Source organism: Eurosta solidaginis, chromosome 1 (assembly GCF_040869045.1).
Source record: "Eurosta solidaginis isolate ZX-2024a chromosome 1, ASM4086904v1, whole genome shotgun sequence".
NCBI lineage: Eukaryota > Metazoa > Arthropoda > Insecta > Diptera > Tephritidae > Eurosta > Eurosta solidaginis.
The window spans coordinates 197,136,015-197,157,970 of record NC_090319.1 but is presented as its reverse complement, the minus strand read 5'-3'; the positions used below and the strand labels follow the sequence as shown (position 1 = coordinate 197,157,970).

Genomic DNA, 21,956 nt, shown 5'->3' with positions numbered 1-21,956 from the left:
CTAGGGAGTGGGAGTTCCTCTTCTGCAAGTTTAGGGTATTGTTTTTTGAGTACAGGATTCACCGGGCAATTCCTGGCATAGAGGTCCGACGCCTGTTCGCTGAAGTCCTGCTTGTGTTTTTTGGCTTCCTACGGCTGTGTTATCAGGTGCCGTATGACCTCATAATGCTTACGGAGATGACTCCTTAAGCCCCTGGGCGGTGTTGGCTCATCAATCAGATGTCTGTTGGGATGCCCAGGTTTCTGGGTATTCAACAGGAACTGTTTGGTTAGCATCTCATTTCTCTCCCTGATGGGGAGTATTCTCGCCTCATTATGTAGATGGTGTTCTGGGGACATAAGAAGACAACCCGTGGCGGTTCTAAGTGCAGTATTTTGAGAGGCCTGTAGCTTCTTCCAGTGAGTAGTCTCTTGACTTGGCAACCATATCGGGACGCGTAGCACGCGATCGGCTGGCCAATTGCTTTGTAAGTGGCAATGAGCATTTCCTCATCTTTGCTGCATACTCACCAAAACGTAGATCCTGATCAAACTTCACACCCAAGATTTTGGGGTGTAAGACAGTCGGTAACGTAGTGCCATTGCCGTGGATGTTAAAATGGTCGACATTTGGGACGTCCATGTTGTAAATAAGGTCGCCGATGATTTAATCGGTGATAATGTCAGGTTTCGCGAGGTGAAGAAACTGGAGAGATCAGGGATGTAGCCGTTTATTTTGTTTCAAAGCTCATGGATCTGTGGGCCTGGGCCTGTGGCCATTATTGTGCAGTCATCGGCGTAGGAAACGACAGTTAAACAAAATTGGGGATAGGAACCACCCTGTAGCACCCCTTGTTTAATTCTTCTTGGTTTTGATGTTGCGTTTCTAAATTGCACCGATGCCTGCCGGCTGATAATTTGCGGTCCACCTTTTAAGACTTGGGGGAAGAGTATACCATTCCAGGTCTTGCAGTAACGTGATATGGTTGACTGTATCAAAAGCTTTTGATAGGTCTAGCGCAACGAGTACTGTTCTATGGTGGAGGTTTTGATTTAAACCGCAATTTATCTGGGTGCTAACACCATTTAGCGCGGTGGTTGTGCTATAAAGTTTTCTAAAGCCATGATGATGACAGGCTAGTTTCAAATTATTTTTAATTGAGTTATGTTTTGAAGGTGAAAATTTTTGAATTATTTCGAAAACAAAATTTGTGTTCATAGACATAAAAAACTTCAAATGAATAAAAAATTAATATTAAAAAGAAAATAAAATTTAATTAATTTTAAATTATAAATTCTTTAATAGAATATTTATTTTAAATATATATATATACTCACATGAATGTATTAACATAAAAATATTTATTGAAATTTTTACTGTTGAAATATTGATTGAAATTATGCTTGCTTTTATGGAGCTTTACGGCCGAGAAATTAGAAGGCAAAAATTAAATTTTCCTTTTCCCTCCTACGCGTTTCGACGCTCTCACGTCTTCCTCAGGGAGTCTAATGATTTTATTTTAAAAACAATTCATTAACAACAAACATAATTACAATTAAATAACATTAATTTGGACACTTACATTATTAAATTAAACTTATTTAATTTTTGAGTACATTTTTTTATTACTTTACACACAGAACCAACATATATATTAACAATTACATGCTAGCTCTGCATCTATCTTTGTACTGCATGGCCGCTGTGTAAGCGTTGCTTATTTTGTACATATCCTCTTTAAAATTCATCATGTGTTTAATTGTTGTTGTATGCGAAGGCTTTCTAACGTCATTCCCACATTTCCTCTATTCTCAATGTCTAATATTTTTGTATTTGCGAAATCCGCTACATGTTTTTGTTTGTGAGGTGCTGTGCTATCGCTGTCGTTGTTTTTTCGTTTTTTGCATCAGCTATATGTTCTTTAATACGTACTCCCAAAGCTCGCTTCGTTGTACCTATGTAGCGTTGTTTACATATTTCGCGATCATTGCCTTTACATCTAATTTCGTATACAACGTTGTGTTGTTTTTCTTTCTCAATAGTGTCCTTTGTTCTTGTGAATAATCTGTTTAGGGTATTGTGTGGTTTATGTGCATACTTTATGTTATCATCTTTTATTAATTTTCTGAGCGCCTGGTTGTTCGTTAGTCCGGGGATATAGCTTAATCCAATGTATCTACCCTCTGATTTATCCCTATGATGTTTTTTCGCAGTAGTCAATTGGTTTGTTGTATTATTAACTAGTTTTTCCATTACAGTAATTGGATAGCTATTTTTTAAAAATAAATTTTTAACTTTGATTTTGTTAGTGCCAATAAATTGTTCGTCACTTAGCATAAATATTTTCTTTATTACACTGGTCGCTGTATTAATTTTTTGATACCTCGGATGATTGGAATGGTAGTTTATAATTCTATCAGACGCAACTTCTTTTGCGTACCAGTTGAATGTTAAATTGTTATTTCTGTGTATTTCTAAATCTAGGAAGGCTAGTTTAATTTGTTGTTCTGTTTCCACAGTGAATTTGAATTTGGGGTGTTGCGCATTTAATACTTTTAGTATGTCTTCCACGTCTTTAGTTTTAATTATAGCAAATACATCATCTACATATTTTGTAATGTATTTGATGCATATGTCATTGGTTTTTAGTTCAGCTAGGCTATCGTCAATAATTTTATCAAGTACGATATCTGCGATTGTCGGAGATAGTGGACTGCCCATTGGCATACCGTGAACCTGTTGGTAAACTTTTCCATTATATTTCAAATAATTGTTGTCCTGTAAGCAAAAATCAAGGATAGACTGAAAACGTTTTCTACCGATCGTTGTATGTTGCTCCAACTTTGGCTATTTTCCCATAATGGTTTGTATAGCTAGATTTATTGGGATAGTCGTAAATAGCGAGATCACGTCAAAAGATACCAGCATTTAATCTTCTGATATTACGAGGGGTTTTAATGCTTCTTTTAGTTCATATGAGTTCTTTATATTATACTCACCGGATATGATGTTTTTCAAAATATTACCAACGAATTTTGCCAGCCTATAGCATGGAACAGTGGTCGACGATGATACTGGTCTCAGAGGCGTGTTAAGCTTGTGGATTTTGGAAAGACCGTAGAGCCTTGGTGCATTGGCTGCTGCACAAGAAAGCTGGAACTTTTGTTTTTCATCTATTTTATTTTCCTTCAACAAATCACTTATAATATTATTGTTTTTTCTCATTAGTCGCTGTGTTGGATCGGTTTCCATTAATTTGTAAACTTTTTTGTCTTCCAATAGTTCCATCATTTTACCCTCATAGTCCCTTTTGTACATCATAACCGTCTTGTTACCCTTGTCCGCATAAGTGATTATTATTTCGTTTTTGTGTTCTTGTATAAATTTCTTTGTGTTCTCATACGCCATCATGATAAATTTCTCTTTTTCATTATTTTTCAATGTATTATGGAAATTGTTGATCTTCGCAGCGATATGGCTGCGAGTGACGTCCTTTTCCCTCTCATCGTCTATAAATTGTATTCCTTCTTCAATATCCGCTATAATATGGATTGGGGAGAAACTTTCTTTGGAAACTGGGAGGGAAAATTCCCTTCCCATGGAAAGTATCCATCTGCTCTCCTCTGGTACTGAAATATTCGTTTTATTTACGAACCATTCCTCATTAAAAATAATTCCAAACTCCTTTTTTCGTTTTTCTATTAGAGTTTGAAGCTTTTCATTGTGTTTTTCTTGTGTTGTAGAAGTGATTTAATTTAAAAATTTTATTTTATTTTTAGTTATGTTGTCGTAGTCGTCTTCTCTTAATATATTTCTTAATATCTCCTCTATATTCTTAAGTTTGGCTTTTAGTATTTTTATTATTTATATTTGTCTCTTTAACCTTAAGATTGAGAACTTTTAAAATAAACGTTTTTACTATTTTATTTAACTGCTCCCGTGTGCTATCCAGCTTAAAACTATGGAAAAATTACGTACCTTACCCTGTAAGTGCGAGGGTACCACACCGTAGTCCTTGCATCGCAATAAAAACTTAAGCCGTTGTTGCTGCTTCACCAGCTTCTTACATTCCTTATTATAGTTCTTTATTGTGGCATGCGTATAACCACCATATTTCAGGTTTATATGTTGATAAATTTGCTTCATGTTTGTTGTTGTTGACAGTGCGATTACTTTAGATTTGATTGTGGAATTCGGTTTTTCGCTCACCGACTATGTTATGTTTTCTTGTTGGGCCCAATATAATCTTTAAGCTTGCTTTTATGGAGCTTTACGGCCGAGAAATTAGAAAACAAAAATTAAATTTTCCTTTTCCCTCCTACGCGTTTCGACGCTCTCACGTCTTCCTCAGGGAGTCTAATGATTTTATTTTAAAAACAATTCATTAACAACAATCATAATTACAATTAAATAACATTAATTTGGACACTTACATTATTAAATTAAACTTATTTAATTTTTGAGTACATTTTTTTATTTATTTACACACAGTACACACAGTATTAACAATTACTTGCTAGCTCTGCATCTATCTTTGTACTACATGGCCGCTGTGTAAGCGTTGCTTATTTTGTCCATATCCTCTTTAAAATTCATAACAGTGTTTAATTGTTGTTGTATGCGAAGGCTTTCTCGCATCATTCTAACATTTCCTCTGTTCTCAATGTCTAATATTTTTGTATTTGCGAAATCCGGTACATGTTTTTTGTTTGTGAGGTGGTGTGCTAGCGCTGTTATGGTTTTTTCGTTTTTTGCATCAGCCATATGTTCTTTAATACGTACTCCCGAAGCTCGCTTCGTTGTACCTATCTAACGTTGTTTACATATTTCGCGATCATTGCCTTTACATCTAATTTCCTATACAACGTTGTATTGCTTTTCTTTCTCAATAGTGTCCTTTGTTCTTGTGAATAATCTGTTTAGGGTATTGTGTGGTTTATGTGCATACTTTATGTAATCATCTTTTATTATTTTTCTGAGCGCCTGGTTGTTCGTTAGTCCAGGTATATAGCTTAATAAAATGTATCTACCCTCTGATTTATCCCTATGATGTTTTTTCGCAGTACTCAATTGGTTTATTGTATTATTAAATAGTTTTTCGATTACAGTAATTGGATAGCTATTTTTTAAAAATAAATTTTTAACTTTGATTTTGTTAGTGTTAATAAATTGTTCGTCACTTAGCGAAAATATTTTCTTTATTATACTGGTCGCTGTATTAATTTTTTGATACCTCGGATGATTGGAATAGTAGTTTATAATTCTACCAGACGCAACTTCTTTTGCGTACCAGTTGAATGTTAAATTGTTATTTCTGTGTATTTCTAAATCTAGGAAGGCTATTTTATTTTGCTTTTCTGTTTCCACAGTGAATTTGATTTTGGTGTGTTGCGCATTTAATACTTTTAGTATGTCTTCCACGTCTTTAGTTTTAATTATAGAAACATATTTTGTAATGTATTTGATGCATATGTCATTGGTACGATATCTGCGATTGTCGGAGATAGTGGACTGCCCATTGGCATACCGTGAACCTGTTGGTAAACTTTTCCATTATATTTAAATAATTGTTGTCCCGTAAGCAAAAATTAAGGATAGACTGAAAACGTTTTCTACCGATCGTTGTATGTTGCTCCAACTTTGGCTATTTTCCCATAATGGTTTGTATAGCTAAATTTATTGGGATATTCGTAAATAGCGAGATCACGTCAAAAGATACCAGCATTTCATCTTCTGATATTACGAGGGGTTTTAATGCTTCTTTTAGTTCATATGAGTTCTTTATATTATACTCACCGGATATGATGTTATTCAAAATATTACCAACGAATTTTGCCAGCCTATAGCATGGAACAGTGGTCGACGATGATATTGGTCTCAGAGGCGTGTTAAGCTTGTGGATTTTGGAAAGACCGTAGAGCCTTGGTGCATTGGCTGCTGCACAAGAAAGCTGGAACTTTTGTTTTTCATCTATTTTATTTTCCTTCAACAAATCACTTATAATATTATTGTTTTTTCTCATTAGTCGCTATGTTGGATCGGTTTCCATTAATTTGTAAACTTTTTTGTCTTCCAATAGTTCCATCATTTCACCCTCATAGTCCCTTTTGTACATCATAACCGTCTTGTTACCCTTGTCCGCATAAGTGATTATTATTTCGATTTTGTGTTCTTGTATAAATTTCTTTGTGTTCTCATACGCCATCATGATAAATTTCTGTTTTTCATTACTTTTCAATGTATTATGGAAATTGTTGATCTTCGCAGCGATATGGCTGCGAGTGACGTCCTTTTCCCTCTCATCGTCTATACATTGTATTCCTTCTTCAATATCCGCTATAATATGGATTGGGGAGAAACTTTCTTTGGAAACTGGGAGGGAAAATTCCCTTCCCATGGAAAGTATCCATCTGCTCTCCTCTGGTACTGAAATATTCGTTTTATTTACGAACCATCCCTCATTAAAAATAATTCCAAACTCCTTTTGTCGTTTTTCTATTAGAATTTGAAGCTTTTCATTGTTCTTTTTGTGTTGTAGAAGTGATGTAATTTAAAAATTTTATTTTATTGTTATTTATGTTGTCGTAGTCGTCTTCTCTTAATATATTTCTTAATATCTCCTCTATATTCTTCAGTTTGGCTTTTAGTATTTTTATATTTATATTTGTCTATTTAACCTTAAGATTGAGAACTTTTAAAATAAATGTTTTTACTATTTTATCTAGCTGCTCCCGTGTGCAATCCAGCTTAAAACTATGGGAAAAATTACGTACCTTACCCTGTAAGTGTGAGGGTACAACACCGTAGTCCTTGCATCGCAATAAAAACTTAAGCCGTTGTTGCTGCTTCACCAGCTTCTTACATTCCTTATTATAGTTCTTTATTGTGGCATGCGTATAACCACCGTATTTCAGTTTTATATGTCGATAAAATTGCTTCATGTTTGTTGTTATTGACAGTGCGATTACTTTAGATTTGATTGTGGAATTCGGTTTTTCGCTCACCTATTATGTTATGTTTTCTTGTTGGGCCAAATATAATCCTTATGCTTGCTTTTATGGAGCTTTACGGCCGAGAAATTAGAAGGCAAAAATTAATTTTCCTTTTCCCTCCTACGCGTTTCGACGCTCTCACGTATTCCTCAGGGAGTCTAATGATTTTATTTTAAAAACAATTCATTAACAACAACCATAATTATAATTAAATAACATTAATTTGGACACTTACATTATTAAATTAAACTTATTTAATTTTTGAGTACATTTTTTTATTTATTTACACACTGATATATTAACAATTACTTGCTAGCTCTGTATCTGTCTTTGTACTGCATGGCCGCTGTGTAAGCGTTGCTTATTTTGTCCATATCCTCTTTAAAATTCATCACCGTGTTTAATTGTTGTTGTATGCGAAGGCTTTCTAACGTCATACTCACATTTCCTCTGTTCTCAATGTCTAATATTTTTGTATTTGCGACATCCGCTACATGTTTTTTGTTTGTGAGGTGGTGTGCTAGCGCTGTTGTTGTTTTTTCGTTTTTTGCATCAGCCATATGTGCTTTAATACGTACTCCCAAAGCTCGCTTCGTTGTACCTATGTAGCGTTGTTTACATATTTCGCGATCATTGCCTTTACATCTAATTTCGTATACAACGTTGTGTTGTTTTTCTTTCTCAATAGTGTCCTTTGTTCTTGTGAATAATCTGTTTAGTGTATTGTGTGGTTTATGTGCATACTTTATGTTATTATCTTTTATTATTTTTCTGAGCGCCTGGTTGTTCGTTAGTCCAGGTATATAGCTTAATCCAATCTATCTACCCTCTGATTTATCCCTATGATGCTTTTCGGAGTACTCAATTGGTTTATTGTATTATTAACTAGTTTTTCGATTACAGTAATTGGATAGCTATTTTTTTAAAAAAATTTTAACTTTGATTTTGTTAGTGTCAATAAATTGTTCGTCACTTAGCGAAAATATTTTCTTTATTAGACTGGTCGCTGTTTAATTTTTTGATACGTCGGATGATTGGAATGGTAGTTTATAATTCTACCAGACACAACTTCTTTTGCGTACCAGTTGAATGTTAAATTGTTATTTCTGTGTATTTCTAAATCTAGGAAGGCTAGTTTATTTTGTTTTTCTGTTTCCACATTTGATTTTGGTGTGTTGCGCATTTAATACTTTTAGTATGTCTTCCACGTCTTTAGTTTTAATTATAGCAAATACATCATCTACAAATTTTGTAATGTATTTGATGCATATGTCATTGGTTTTTAGTTCAGCTAGGCTATCGTCAATAATTTTATCAAGTACGATATCTGCGATTGTCGGAGATAGTGGACTGCCCATTGGCATACCGTGAACCTGTTGGTAAACTTTTACATTATTTTTCAGATAATTGTTGTCGCGTAAGCAAAAATCAAGGATAGACTGAAAACGTTTTCTACCGATCGTTGTTGTTGCTCCAACTTTGGCCATTTTCCCATAATGGTTTGTATAGCTAGATTTATTGGGATATTCGTAAATAGCGAGACCACGTCAAAAGATACCAGCATTTCATCTTCTGATATTACGAGGGGTTTTAATGCTTCTTTTAGTTCATATGAGTTCTTTATATTAGACTCATCGGATATGATGCTTTTCAAAATATTACCAACGAATTTTGCCAGCCTATTGCATGGAACAGTGGTCGACGATGATATTGGTCTCAGAGGCGTGTTTAGCTTGTGGATTTTTGGAAGACCATAGAGCCTTGGTGCATTGGCTGCTGCACAAGAAAGCTGGAACTTTTGTTTTTTATCTATTTTATTTTCCTTCAACAAATCACTTATAATATTATTGTTTTTTCTCAATAGTCGCTGTGTTGGATCGGTTTCCATTAATTTGTAAACTTTTTTGTCTTCCAATGGTTCCATCATTTTACCCTCATAGTCCCTCTTGTACCTCATAACCGTCTTGTTACCCTTGTCCGCATAAGTGATTATTATTTCGTTTTTGTGTTCTTGTATGAATTTCTTTGTGTTCTCATACGCCATCATGATAAATTTCTCTTTTTCATTATTTTTCAGTTTATTATGGAAATTGTTGGTCTTCGCAGCGATATGGCTGCGAGTGACGTCCTTTTCCCTCTCATCGTCTATACATTGTATTCCTTCTTCAATAGCCGCTATAATATGGATTGGGGAGAAACTTTCTTTGGAAACTGGGAGGGAAAATTTCCTTCCCATGGAAAGTATCCATCTGCTCTCATCTTGTACTGAAATATTCGTTTTATTTACGAACCATTCCTCATTAAAAATAATTCCAAACTCCTTTTTTCGTTTTTCTATTAGAGTTTAAAGCTTTTCATTGTGTTTTTCTTGTGTTGTAGAAGTGACGTAATTTAAAAATTTTATTTTATTTTTAGTTATGTTGTCGTAGTCGTCTTCTCTTAATACATTTCTTAATATCTCCTCTATATTCTTCAGTTTGGCTTTTAGTATTTTTATTTATATTTGTCTCTTTAACCTCAAGATTGAGAACTTTTAAACTAAACGTTTTTACTATTTTATCTAGCTGCTCCCGTGTGCTATCCAGCTTAAAACTATGGGAAAAATTACGTACCTTACCCTGTAAGTGTGAGGGTACAACACCGTAGTCCTTGCATCGCAATAAAAACTTAAGCCATTGTTGCTGCTTCACCAGCTTCTTACATTCCTTATTATAGTTCTTTATTGTGGCATGCGTATATCCACCGTATTTCAGTTTTATATGTTGATAAAATTGCTTCATGTTTGTTGTTATTGATAGTGCGATTACTTTAGATTTGATTGTGGAATTCGGGTTTTCACTCACCGATTATTTTATGTTTTTTTTTGGGCCAAATATAATCCTTATGCTTGCTTTTATGGAGCTTTACGGCCGAGAAATTAGAAGGCAAAAATTTAATTTTCCTTTTCACTCCTAATTGAAATTATTAGGAATGGCATTTACGTTATTCGTGAAATTTTGATTAATGGAATTATTTGCAATGGCAAATATTACTTACTTACTTACTTAATTGGCGCTTAACCGTCTAAACGGTTATGGCCGTCCAACAAGGCGCGCCAGTCGCTCCTTCGCTCAGCCAACCGGCGCCAATTGGTCACACCAAGGGAGTTTAAATCGTTTTCCACTTGGTCCTTCCAACGGAGTGGGGGCTCCCTCTACCTCTGCTTCCATAGGCGGGTTCCGATAGAAACACTTTCTTGGCCGGAGCATCATCTTTCATTCGCATAACATGGCCTAGCCAGCGCAGCCGCTGCGTTTTAATTCGCTGGACTATGTTGATGTCTGCGTATAGCTCGTGCAGCTCATCATTAAATCTTCTTCGGTACTCGCCATCGCCAACGCGTAGAGGTCCATAAATCTTTCGAAGACTTTTCTCTCGAACACTCCAAATATAGTGTTTATTATTTGTTATTATTAACTTTGTATTTTATACTTTAAATTTTAAAATATTTTGTAATCGCATTAGTTTTTAAAATGAATATTTTGGATATTTCAAAATGAAAATTTTATGATTTCATAAGATTTTATACTTTGAACTTAAAATAAATAATTTTTAAAAATATAGATTTGTAAGTTGTTATATTTGTTGAGTTATCTTTTGAATATGAAAATTTTTGAATTGCTTCAAAAAAATTTTTTATTATAAATATTTTAAGCTTCAAATAAATTAAATTAAAATTTAAAAATAAAATTAGTTTACATTTGTATACATTTGGTATTCAAAAATTATCTTTAAACTCATTCCCTTTTCAGGGAATTATTATATCTGTTTCTATTAACAAATTGCGAAAATGTTTAGGCATGGTAAATTACTAGCACAGGTACATAAAAATGTTAGCAACAGAACTTAGTCCTTTACATGAAATGCTAACATTTGCGGTCAAAAATAAAATCAAACCATTAAATTGGGCAAATGAAACCACAGTTGCTTTCGAAAATGTTAAAACACTTTTTGCCCAAAATACTTTACTCACTCATTTCGACGAAAATGGTACATTATCATTAGCTGGAGTATATGTAGGGTTATCTACTTGTAATAAATATACTTTGTTATATTTTAAAATTTATTATTTTTAGATTGTTTATTGTTAATTATCAAAAATTGAAAATATTTATGTATATCTATGATCAAAAAATGTTTGATCATCAATATATTTACGCTCCGGCCAAGAAAGTATTTCAGTCGACACCGCATTTTGGAAGGGGAAAAAGGGGCAGACCTCCACTGAGTTGGGAGAGGCAGGTGGAGGAAGACTTGACCTCCATTGGTGCTCCCAATTGACGTCATTCATCGCGAAACATGGATAGCTGGTGTTACTTGTTACGAAACAAATCGCTTAGGCCATTAAGCGCCAATTAATGAGGATGAGACAAGTTTTAGTAGCAATTGGTGCACTCCGAAGAGTAAAAGCTTCAGTGCCCGTACGTTCAACTGCATTAACTCTATTTTTGCGAGCTATTATTGGCAAGTTTTGCCTTCAGGAAAGCTAGCTATTTCTTTTTCGTTTTTCGGAATACGGCAACAGATCACAAGAGCGGGTTTGAAAGTGTTGAAATTGTTCTAGGTCGCATATTGCATTGTGCCTCACTCAACCTGAAAGCGTCACGTTTTGGCGGTGGCTTGTACTGCGCTGAACGATAAATCGTAGTAATGTATTCGGGTAATAATAAAGTCCGTGAAGATAGCGCTATTTATAAAAGCACTGAGCCGAGTTTTAGTGGCAATCGGTGCATTACGAAGAGAAAGAACTTTATCGCTCGTATTCTCAATTGCATTTATTTATGAAGTATTTCCCATTTCGTCGGTTAACTCACCCATTTCCTTAACTAGTTTCATTTCAGCATTACATTGGTCTAACGCTTGATGATTTTTGTTTTTCGAATTTATTTATTCATCCTGCATCTGCTGTTAAGGGCTTGGGAATCACAGCAGGGGTAATTATGCATGTTTTAGGCATATATAAATATCTATGTGACAAGTTAGCGTTTGGACAGCAGTTAGATATCAGCAAACAGGAACCCTATCACCAAAAATTTATACCGCAAACTTTTATAATTACCTAAGCGTACCCTAAAACACATATTTTTCCACAAACTACAAATTTCCTCAATTATCGCCCTACCGACCTTACGCTCATAATATCTTAGAAAAATATTTTAATAAATTTTTTGCTTTTTCGTCAGTACGTTTACATAATCTATATATATATATAATTCAAATTTTATATGTATGTATGTAGGTATAGATCGAGTTGCGTCCTAAACGGATCGACCGATCACAACCAAATTTGCACAACCCACTAGAAACCTTCCAAGGAATGGGAATATGCTAAAAATAATGTCGATATATAAAAGAGGCGTGGCACCTCCCATGCAAAATGAATATTTGATACTACATAACTCTGAAGGTATTTATGCTAGAACATTGAAATTGAGTAAGGGGTTATATGAGGTTAATCCCTTAAACCCCCAAGAAAATGTGTGGTGGGGGAGAATGGGGCGTGACAATTCCCATTTAAATGGAATTTATCATACTGCACAAATAACATACTGCATACCTCTGGATAATGAAAATTGGTAAGGAGCTATATGAGGTTAAGTCCTAACACCTCCAGTAAAATGTAGAATTGGGGAAAAGAGGGCGTGGGATTTTTCAGAACTATGGCTGCCGTACAATCTTAGATTATTATAACAGCTAAAGTTTGACTACAGAGTTGTTTGGCTGTTATTCCTTTTGGATGTTTATTAATCTTCCGCCGTTAAATTTTTTTTATTAACTTCAGTCTATCCACATTTTCTATCTATCTACATATATATATATATATATAAAGTTAAAATTATGAATGTTTGTATGTAGGTATATATCGGGTTGCGCCCTAAACGGATCGGTCGATCACAACTAAATTTGAATCACCACTAGAAACCTTCCAAAGATGGTCATAGGCTAAACATAACTTCAATATAAAGAAAGGGAGTGGCACCTACCATACAAATGTTATATTTGTTAGAGCATAACTCTGGAAGTATTCCAAGAACATTGAAATCCAGTAAAGAGTTAAATTGGATCAATCCCTAACAACACTAAGAAAATAAGGGGTGAGTAAGAAGGGGCGTGGCACCACCCATACAAATGGAATAATGAAAATTGTTAACGAGCTATATGACGTTAAGTCCTAACAGCACCAGTAATATATGGAATTGAAAAAAAAACAATACAAATGTGACTTTCAGAACTATGGCTGCTTTAAAAACTTAGGTTATTTCAAGACGTAAATTTTGATTGCAGAGTTGGGTTTGGCTGTTATTCATTTAGTATTCTTTTATGTTATATTTAGGGTTAGTATTTTTGGAGACGCCTGGAGGAACCGAAGAGAAACATGTCTGTTTAATTTGATATTAATTTATGTGAGAGCAAAAAGAGAAATAACTGTGCAGTTGCTTTCTCAGATACCGCGGATACCCTTTGTGTAGTGGATGTACAACTCCGCATTTAAATGACCACTGTCTGCAAACATCTGATACACCGATGTGCAACATAAGCAAACGGTCAAGCCAAAGTGAGGGTGTGCGATGTGTGCACCATGACTCATAAACAGTCGCTGCACGTTTAGACTGAACCCTTAAGAATTTAAGGTGTAATGATTATCCCAAAGGTGGTGCTTTCCTGTTACTTGCTGGAACAGCCGCAGTTGAAGTAAATGCGTGCTTTTTCGTCTATAGACGGATTTACGTACAAAAATTTACTCTCTTTAGAAATATGAGAGGGCATTTTGGCGGTAACACTTCAGCAGCAGCTTTTACTAACCAACTTCTTGAAATTAATTATGGCAAAACTCTTGTTTCTTTACTAACATATTTGATTTCTTTTCCTGCAAGTTTCTGAGAAATTATGACATCACCTGAAGCTTTAATAGCTATTGTTTCTTCCAAATTTTGAATCTATCTTTACAAACTATAAATGGCTTTGAGAAAAGGCATTTTAGGCACCTTAAAATGAGGATGTTAATATCACTAGAACCAACACAACTTATCACTCTATTAACACAGTCGTGGAATAGTCCCAAGCTGTGCATATCCGATTGAGCTTATTAACTCATTTGGGCCATCAGAAATTTCTCCTCACCGATGGATCCCATAATATCATAATATTTATGCTTCGTTATTTCGATTTTCCACGCTTATGTAGTGGGACAAGGCTTTTCATCACAAAACTTTTACGAATGTCATTGAAGTAATTCATTTTATCGGAAAATTTTCGAAAACAAAAAAGTTTTAAACCAAGGATTCCATTGATACCGATAGATTTGTCTTTTCAATTTTAAATGCCTCAAATTTCCAATTCAATGAAGCTCAAGGACGATCATTAGCTGCGAATCAAGGGATTGATGATTGCAATACAAACCTTTGTAGCTTCAGAGCTTCTGCAACTCAATTGTCAACCTCACCTACGCGAGGGGAATCCTGTTACAAATATGAATATATCATAAAACAACAGTCATTAGCTGTAGCAGAAGTCAATCTTACCAACTCATGTTTTACCCATGGCCAGTTACGGTAGCCTGCATATTTTTAAAGAAGCGTGGGGTAAAACCCACGGGCATAAGCTAGTATTTAATAAAAGCTTCACTGACAAGTGCATTGCAATTCGTAAAGGTTAAGAGTACAACTACTTTACTTTTATTGCATAATTTATTTACAAAAGTTCACAATTTTATTTAAAAATGTTAAGGATATATGTATATTGGGTGTTTTAAATATATTTTCTTCTCTCTTTTTGCCACGGAGTCACGCTCAAAAGTTTTGTTTAGATGCAAAACTAGGCTCCAAAAAATATCATCCCTTTATATTAGGGTGGTGGCGCCGTTTTGTAGAGGTATCGTGCTGATCTAACTAATCAAAGGTACCCGGCTCAAGTGGCGAAACATCAAATATCAAAATACCCTCAAAATATTATTTAATACAGGTTAGCCGCTCACATTGGTACGGCAAAATCTCGCCGTACTACTAAAGCATCGAGTGCCGAGAATCCCGATCCCGAATTCCTGGTAAAGTATAGCCTTCATTAGACTTTTGAAATTTCTATGATCCGATTTAAAAGGACAGAGAAATTTTCTCTCTCTATACGATCCCGAAAAATACGGGGATCCCGGGATTGTCATTTTAAAATCCCGAAATTCCGGGATTGCAAAAGATCCTCGGGACTCGATGCCTTAATTTCTTACATGAAAAGCTTCTCAGCAGACACCGTTTGGATGTATAACGCGACTATAACCGATAAATTTGTTGCAATTTTCTATTTACCATGCTCAAATTTCATTAAATACATTTTAAGAAATATAAATGCTGTAGAGGGTTCAATCATCTACAAAAATATGTCAAACGATTCTTTCTACTGTACGCGTTAGATAGTTCTACAAATCAAAAGTTGTTTCCCCATACAATTGGTAGTTATGAGATAGGGCAATTACGCTGCCAACATCTTAAAATAAATATTTCAAATGGTTTCGAAGAAAAAAGAAAAATATTTGGAACGCTCTGATATACAAACATGCGTATATGCATGCATGGTCGCTTAAGCTTTGGTTTACATTAGTTGTAATTAATTCACACTTAAAAGTTTCTTAGAAAGGTGTTTAGCTTTTTAAGGCAGTCACATTTTTTTCATTACTCTTGTAGTATCCATCACATTTGTTAAATTCTCTGGCGATTGACCCAGTCAAAACCATAGCGGGCAAAGCTTTTAAAAATCCATACAACCCAGAAGGTATTGGAGGTGTTTGAGGTACAGATAACCCAAATCTATTGTACAGATACGACATGTTTCCAGACATATTAGTGTGGTGGGCCAGAACAGCTTCTAAATCGGACTCTTGTGCTTGGGATAAGAAATCATCAAATAAGTTACTTGGAATCATACCAAAATGATCAAAAGAGTCGACATAGGCTTCTGTGTCACGATTATATTGCTCCAAAAAATCTCCTAAATGTTTTGCTACCATAGCTGACCGTGCTTTGCTGTTAACTCTATAACTTTGTGGGTTTCGAAAAACTGGCGCTTTAGCACCAGCACCACCTACTCTATTCAGAAATTTTAAAATAATTTTTTCATGGAAATCTTTTGGTTCCCGGGTAAGCCGATGTAATACTGCATCTAAATAAAGTGAAAAAGTTTGCCTGGCTTGGAGTTGTGTTAGTTCTGACCCACTGTCAATTGATTTTATAAGTTTTTTGCGTAAGCGTTTACCCTCCTCTACACATTTATATTTGAGATTTTCTTCACTAAATACAACTAAATGTCCGATTTGCAACGCTCGCTCATATTGCCACATTCTATCTAATAGTAAATGTTCCTTTTTAGTATCTTTTTGACCATACAAGTGATTGAATAAAACCTGGTTATAGTTATGTGGCAAAATCATAGAAAATGAAAATTGTCCTTGTACACTGGGTGTTGATATTGGTATACCTGTAGAACTGTCCAGGTAGTTTCCATAGCGCTGCATGCTATCATTTGTGGGAAAAATGAGAACGAACCCGCCCCGACGCGAAATTTGTAACTGAGCATTTCTAACAATACGTTGTTCTTCAATAGGTCGAGTTGTTTGTGATGTTGTAGTTAAACGCCGTGCGCTGCTTCCATTACGGCAAACATTAAAATCTGCTGATCGCATTCGCTTGGAGCAACTTATGTTACGAAATCGCGTCCACCTTCTGTCATACTGAGCGCGCATATCCGGCGAAAATGCTGGAATGCCGATACACGTTAAAAGGTCTGTGATAAGACAAACTTTTACTTTTGAATCTAATGGACTATCAATACCCATAGATGGGCACAAGTTAACTTCTAAAAGCCAAGGCTTCAAACTATCGTCGATTAAAATATCAAACCCGTAGAGCTCAAAACAATTACTACCGCTAGGAACAAACATACGGCAAGCTGATATTATAGTTTGAGCACAAGAAAGTATAGATTTTATAATTAGGTCTTCAATGCTTGCCATTAATTTATGTGTATTACATCCCTGCGACTTTAAATGACGAAGCAAAGCAGAGAGCGTCCATTTATGGCCAACATCCTCCAGGTCACTGTCCCGTGATTTTATGTAATCCGAATGATATTTGTTTATGCTATAGTTGCAAAGATGCATACATGGATTCCACAAATTATCCAGATCACGATCATATTTTACAGTTGCTAATCGAACTAAACCTTCTTCATAGATATATATTATCAAAGGATCAAATGATGTAATGAGAACATAGACACGCAAATCACATTTATGACCATCGATGCATAACGGGTCCAACACATACTTGCAAACTAAAACTTGCTCATCTTGTGGTATTTGATTTGGCTGCAAAAAATGTAAATTATTCTGATGAATTTTATTTAAATATGTATATTTTTGAAATTAATAAGTATCATGATGTAATGTTATTATTGCACTATAAATAAATTTATGGAAAAACTCGTAATAAAGTGAATCGTAATAATAAAATTTTTTGCGGCTGTTGTGTAAAAGTTATTTTGTATGAAATTTGATTTTTTAATCTATGTAGGTATATAGTAACACCATATAACATGGAATAAAAGTTTGTACTTTTGACTTATCTTCCATTTTAAAACAAAACTTTGAAGTTGAAAGATAGAAAAGAATTCAGCATTGGAGAAAAAGGTAAATAAAATTTCAGTGAACTATTTCTCTCGTGTAATTTTCAGCTTAATATGAAGAAAACTGTTAATTTGAACTAAATCCTAATAAGTTTTAGCCCAGTTGAGCTCGACATGCATGTTTGGCTGCAATGCTTTAGGCTGCAATTTTGTGGAGCGTGGCAGTGCGAACAAAACTTTTTTATGAAACCAAACAACTTTTTAATGATGAACAGTGAGATACATTTTTTTTCCGATGGAATTTCGAAATTTGTAGAAAATATATTGAATAACAGGAGGCAACATGGACGAAAACTGGTCAGACATATATAACGTGGCAGTTTGTGGCCAAGGACATATCTATTATATGTCCCCATATATAAATGTTGAAATATGATGTTTACATTTTTATAGAATAATTTATTGTTGACTATGTCAAACATTTTTGAAAATATGTTAATGAAAACCCATTTGTGTTTCACTTTCATAATATTATTCCATAAAATTGTAACTTAATACAAAACTTCGCTAAAAAAATACATATTGTAACGAATTTTTTATAAAAATTATTATTGCCTTTAATCTTTAAAATTTATTAAATTATTTTATGGGCTCGAGGCCTTATCCAAATAAGAAACGCAGTATAAATATTTTATATTTGTATTTTTATTTTATATTCGATATTTCGACTTCAGTCTGAAGTCATCATCAGGACTGTGAAACAAAACAAAACAAAAACAATAATTATAACATTTTCAAAAATTAAACATAAAACAAATACCACTAACACAATTGAGTATGTTATACAGACTAACCATATGTGCGAAAATGAAGAATGTTGGAGACAAATAATCATACAAAAATATAAACAATATTTTAAAGCACCGTAAATGTAAACAAAATTTTTTGCAAATACAAAAGTACACCGAGTGGCTAAAAGTACGATATACAAGCATACATATATACATATATCATCTCCGTTTTTTATTGTTGTGGGAGAGATCTTCCTACCGCGCATCGTTGTTGCCTTAAAACTATTGAGTTTAGGAACAAAATAAAAGATACTTTTATTCATGATGATGAGACTTTAGTCTCATTTGATGTGGCTTCTTTATTTCCGAGTATTCCAGTTGAATTGGCCTTGGAGATAATTTCCTCTAAGTGGAATGATATAAAAGAACATACACGTATACCAAAGGAACTATTTATCACAGTTATCAAGTTTTGCATTAAAGAGAACCTATACTGCAAATACAATGATAAAATATATGAACAGCGTTCAGGGATGCCCATGGGATCGCCAGCATCACATGTCGTAGCGGATATAGTAATGGAGGAACTATTACCCAAATTCGTAATGGAATCCACAAACCCCGCTTACTAACTAAGTACGTGGATGACTTGTTTGCGGTTGTTAAAACAGAGAATGTAGAAAATATGCTTAAGAATCTTAATAGCTACAACAAATCAATAAAATTCACAATTGAATTAGAAAAGGATGGAAAAATACCATTCTTGGATACACTTGTTATAAGGAAGAATAACAAGCTGCTTATTGACTGGTATAAAAAGCCGACCGAATCAGGGAGACTTATCAACTTTAACTCAAAATACGAAAATAGAACAATTATAAATACGGCGAGTAACTTCATAAGAAGAGTTCTCTCAATAAGTGACAAGATTTTTCACAAGAAGAATATCGACATTGTCAAAGAAACTCTGAGAAATAATGAATTCCCCATAAAAGTAATCAACAAATTGCTCAGAAATTCCGTGATCAAGTTCAACAATGATAACATTAGACAAACTTCGGGAGATAAAATATATAAATCAGTAGTACATGTGCCGGGCGTAACGAACCGAATAAAATACTCAAATCTTTACAATCGGGAAAAATACCAGATAGCATCGACATATAATCACACTCTTAGAAAGGTCTACAGCAGTACAAAAGATAAAATACCAAAGCATGAGAAATCCGACGTTGTTTATAGAATTCCGTGTAATGGTGGCGTATGCGACAAGGTATATGTGGGGACAACAAAATTAAAACTCAAGACAACAAATATTCAGAAAATAAGACGGCCTTGTCAGCCCATTGTAAAGATACGGGGCATTATCCAGACTTCGATAATGTAACTATTTTACAGGAGGAGAGAAATTATAATAAAATATTTACTTTAGAGATGCTTCATATAACGAACACCCCTAATAGTACTAGGATGAATTTTAAAGCGGACACTGAGCACTGCGCACATGTGTATCGGGACTTAGGTTTAAGGCAACAACAATGCGCGGTAGGAAGATCTCTCCCCCAACAATAACAAAATTAGATGATATAACTTAACAAGGGGGCAGACACACTTACTTGTAAGAATGTGCTGACACCACACTTCAACAAACACAAGCAAAGCCAACGTAGGTAATTGATCCGATATCATATTGCGTAAGCAGACAAAATGTAATCCATGGGAACTGCAGCGTAAGCGATATGATATGCGGACAAAATGCAAGCCGTGTGATTCGCCACGCAAGCGATAAAATATTATTTTGGCCAATCGTGGGAAGTGCAGTGTCAGCAATTATGAAATCACTTAGATTAATGTAGAAGCTTAGACCTTAGTTTAAGTTAATGATAAAGTCAGTCTGTTTTTGACATTGAACGGAAATAAATGGTAAATATTGTTAAGCGGAAAAACCTATTTTTATTTGGATCTTTTCAGGTTGTAATGGGGCCGCGGGGCGGCCCCCAACTTTAACTTTTTGGAGCCCTAGTCCTTGGGCTCCTTAACTTATATGTCTATATGTATGCTTGTATATCGTACTTTTAGCCACTCGAGGTACTTTTGTTTTTGCAAAAAATTTTGTTTACATTTACGGTGCTTTAAAATATTGTTTATATTTTTGTATGATTATTTGTCTCCAACATTCTTCATCACATATGGTTAGTCTGTATAACATACTCAATTGTGTAAGTGGTATTTGTTTTATGTTTGATTTTTGAAAATGGTTTTGTTTTGTTTCACAGTCCTGATGATGACTTCAGACTAAAGTCGAAATATCGAATATAAAATAAAAATACAAATATAAAATATTTATACTGCGTTTTTTATTTGGATAAGGCCTCGAGCTCATAAAATAGTTTAATAAATTTTATTGTAACAAATTTTGGGAAATTCCGCTTATTTAAAACTTTCTACTATCGTTCGAATCTCTAAACTGTTGAATAAATCACTCCAATATTCAGTATTGCAACTGGTCTTTCTTTAGATTACTTTGGGAGTAGTACTTCACAATTATACTACACAACTAAGAGCGTACTTAAATCAAAACTGATTAGTTATTACTCAGCTTGCGCTGCTTTTATACTCTCTGTTGCCTCGTTCGCACATTTCTACTGAGGTCTAGACGTTTCGCCTTCTGGAACTGTTGTATCTCCTGCTTGGTAATTGAGCTATATGCGTGTGTATGTTAGAGTAACAACTTTGGCTGATGACTACATGTGTGTGCAGGGCTGTGGAGAGAAAATCCGGGCCCGGGACTAAAAAATTTACGGGCCCCCTAATATAATCCACCAATACATTTGATTAACTTGAATTAATGACGTCTCATTCATGAATCATTACCCAAGAGGCATTTCTGTAAAGTTTTTGAAAAGTAACAAAGTAAACTTGCTGTGTTAAGCGTTATATAAACTTTTTCAGTATTAAATATATTCAAATTTTTTTCAGAAAACATTTTATAAGCTTTGAGGGCAAATGTTAGTAAATAATTTAGCTGTGCAAGTAAATTGTAAATGTTTACAAAAAAAAGACGAGAAAACTATTTGTCAATATTTTTCAACTTGGAAAATTTCAAATTATTTTCAGAAACGGTTATTCATGAGAGGGAATGGCTGCAATTAAACAGTTTCCTGGATTCTCCTTCAACCCATTAGAATTGCAGCCATTCTTCATTTAATGTATGCATGAAATTCAAAATTAGTATATACGTATGTATATTTAGGTAAATACAAATAGGTATTTGTTAATATTATTGATATTATTGAAATAAAAATTATCATTTATAAAAAGTTTTGGGAAACATTTATAACAGGATTTCTTTTAGAAATTTTTTATAAGTTTACATTTGAAGGGCTTAGAACCAAAAGGATCTAAGTAACATCGACGTTGAATTGAGATAATTAAGGTTAATGTAAATTACTTATTGTAAATTCTGGGTAAATGCGTTTGAAATGATCTAAATGAATGCAGGTTAGTCAACTAATTCAAAGGATGTTTACTGCAGATGCAAAAT

General features: G+C 34.3%; 1 protein-coding gene across 6 annotated transcripts in view; it reads right to left on the bottom strand.

The window, feature by feature from the left end:
- Positions 1-14,676: 14,676 nt before the first annotated feature.
- Positions 14,677-21,956, bottom strand: part of TTLL5 (Tubulin tyrosine ligase-like 5) — a 381,821-nt gene continuing 374,541 nt past the window's right edge. For all 6 annotated transcript variants that reach the window (XM_067760079.1, XM_067760075.1, XM_067760076.1 and 3 more), the window contains one exon: positions 14,677-17,364. In XM_067760079.1, coding sequence (XP_067616180.1) covers positions 15,643-17,364 — 1,722 coding nt within the window. In that variant the 3' untranslated portion in view covers positions 14,677-15,642. The remainder of the gene's footprint in view (positions 17,365-21,956) is intronic.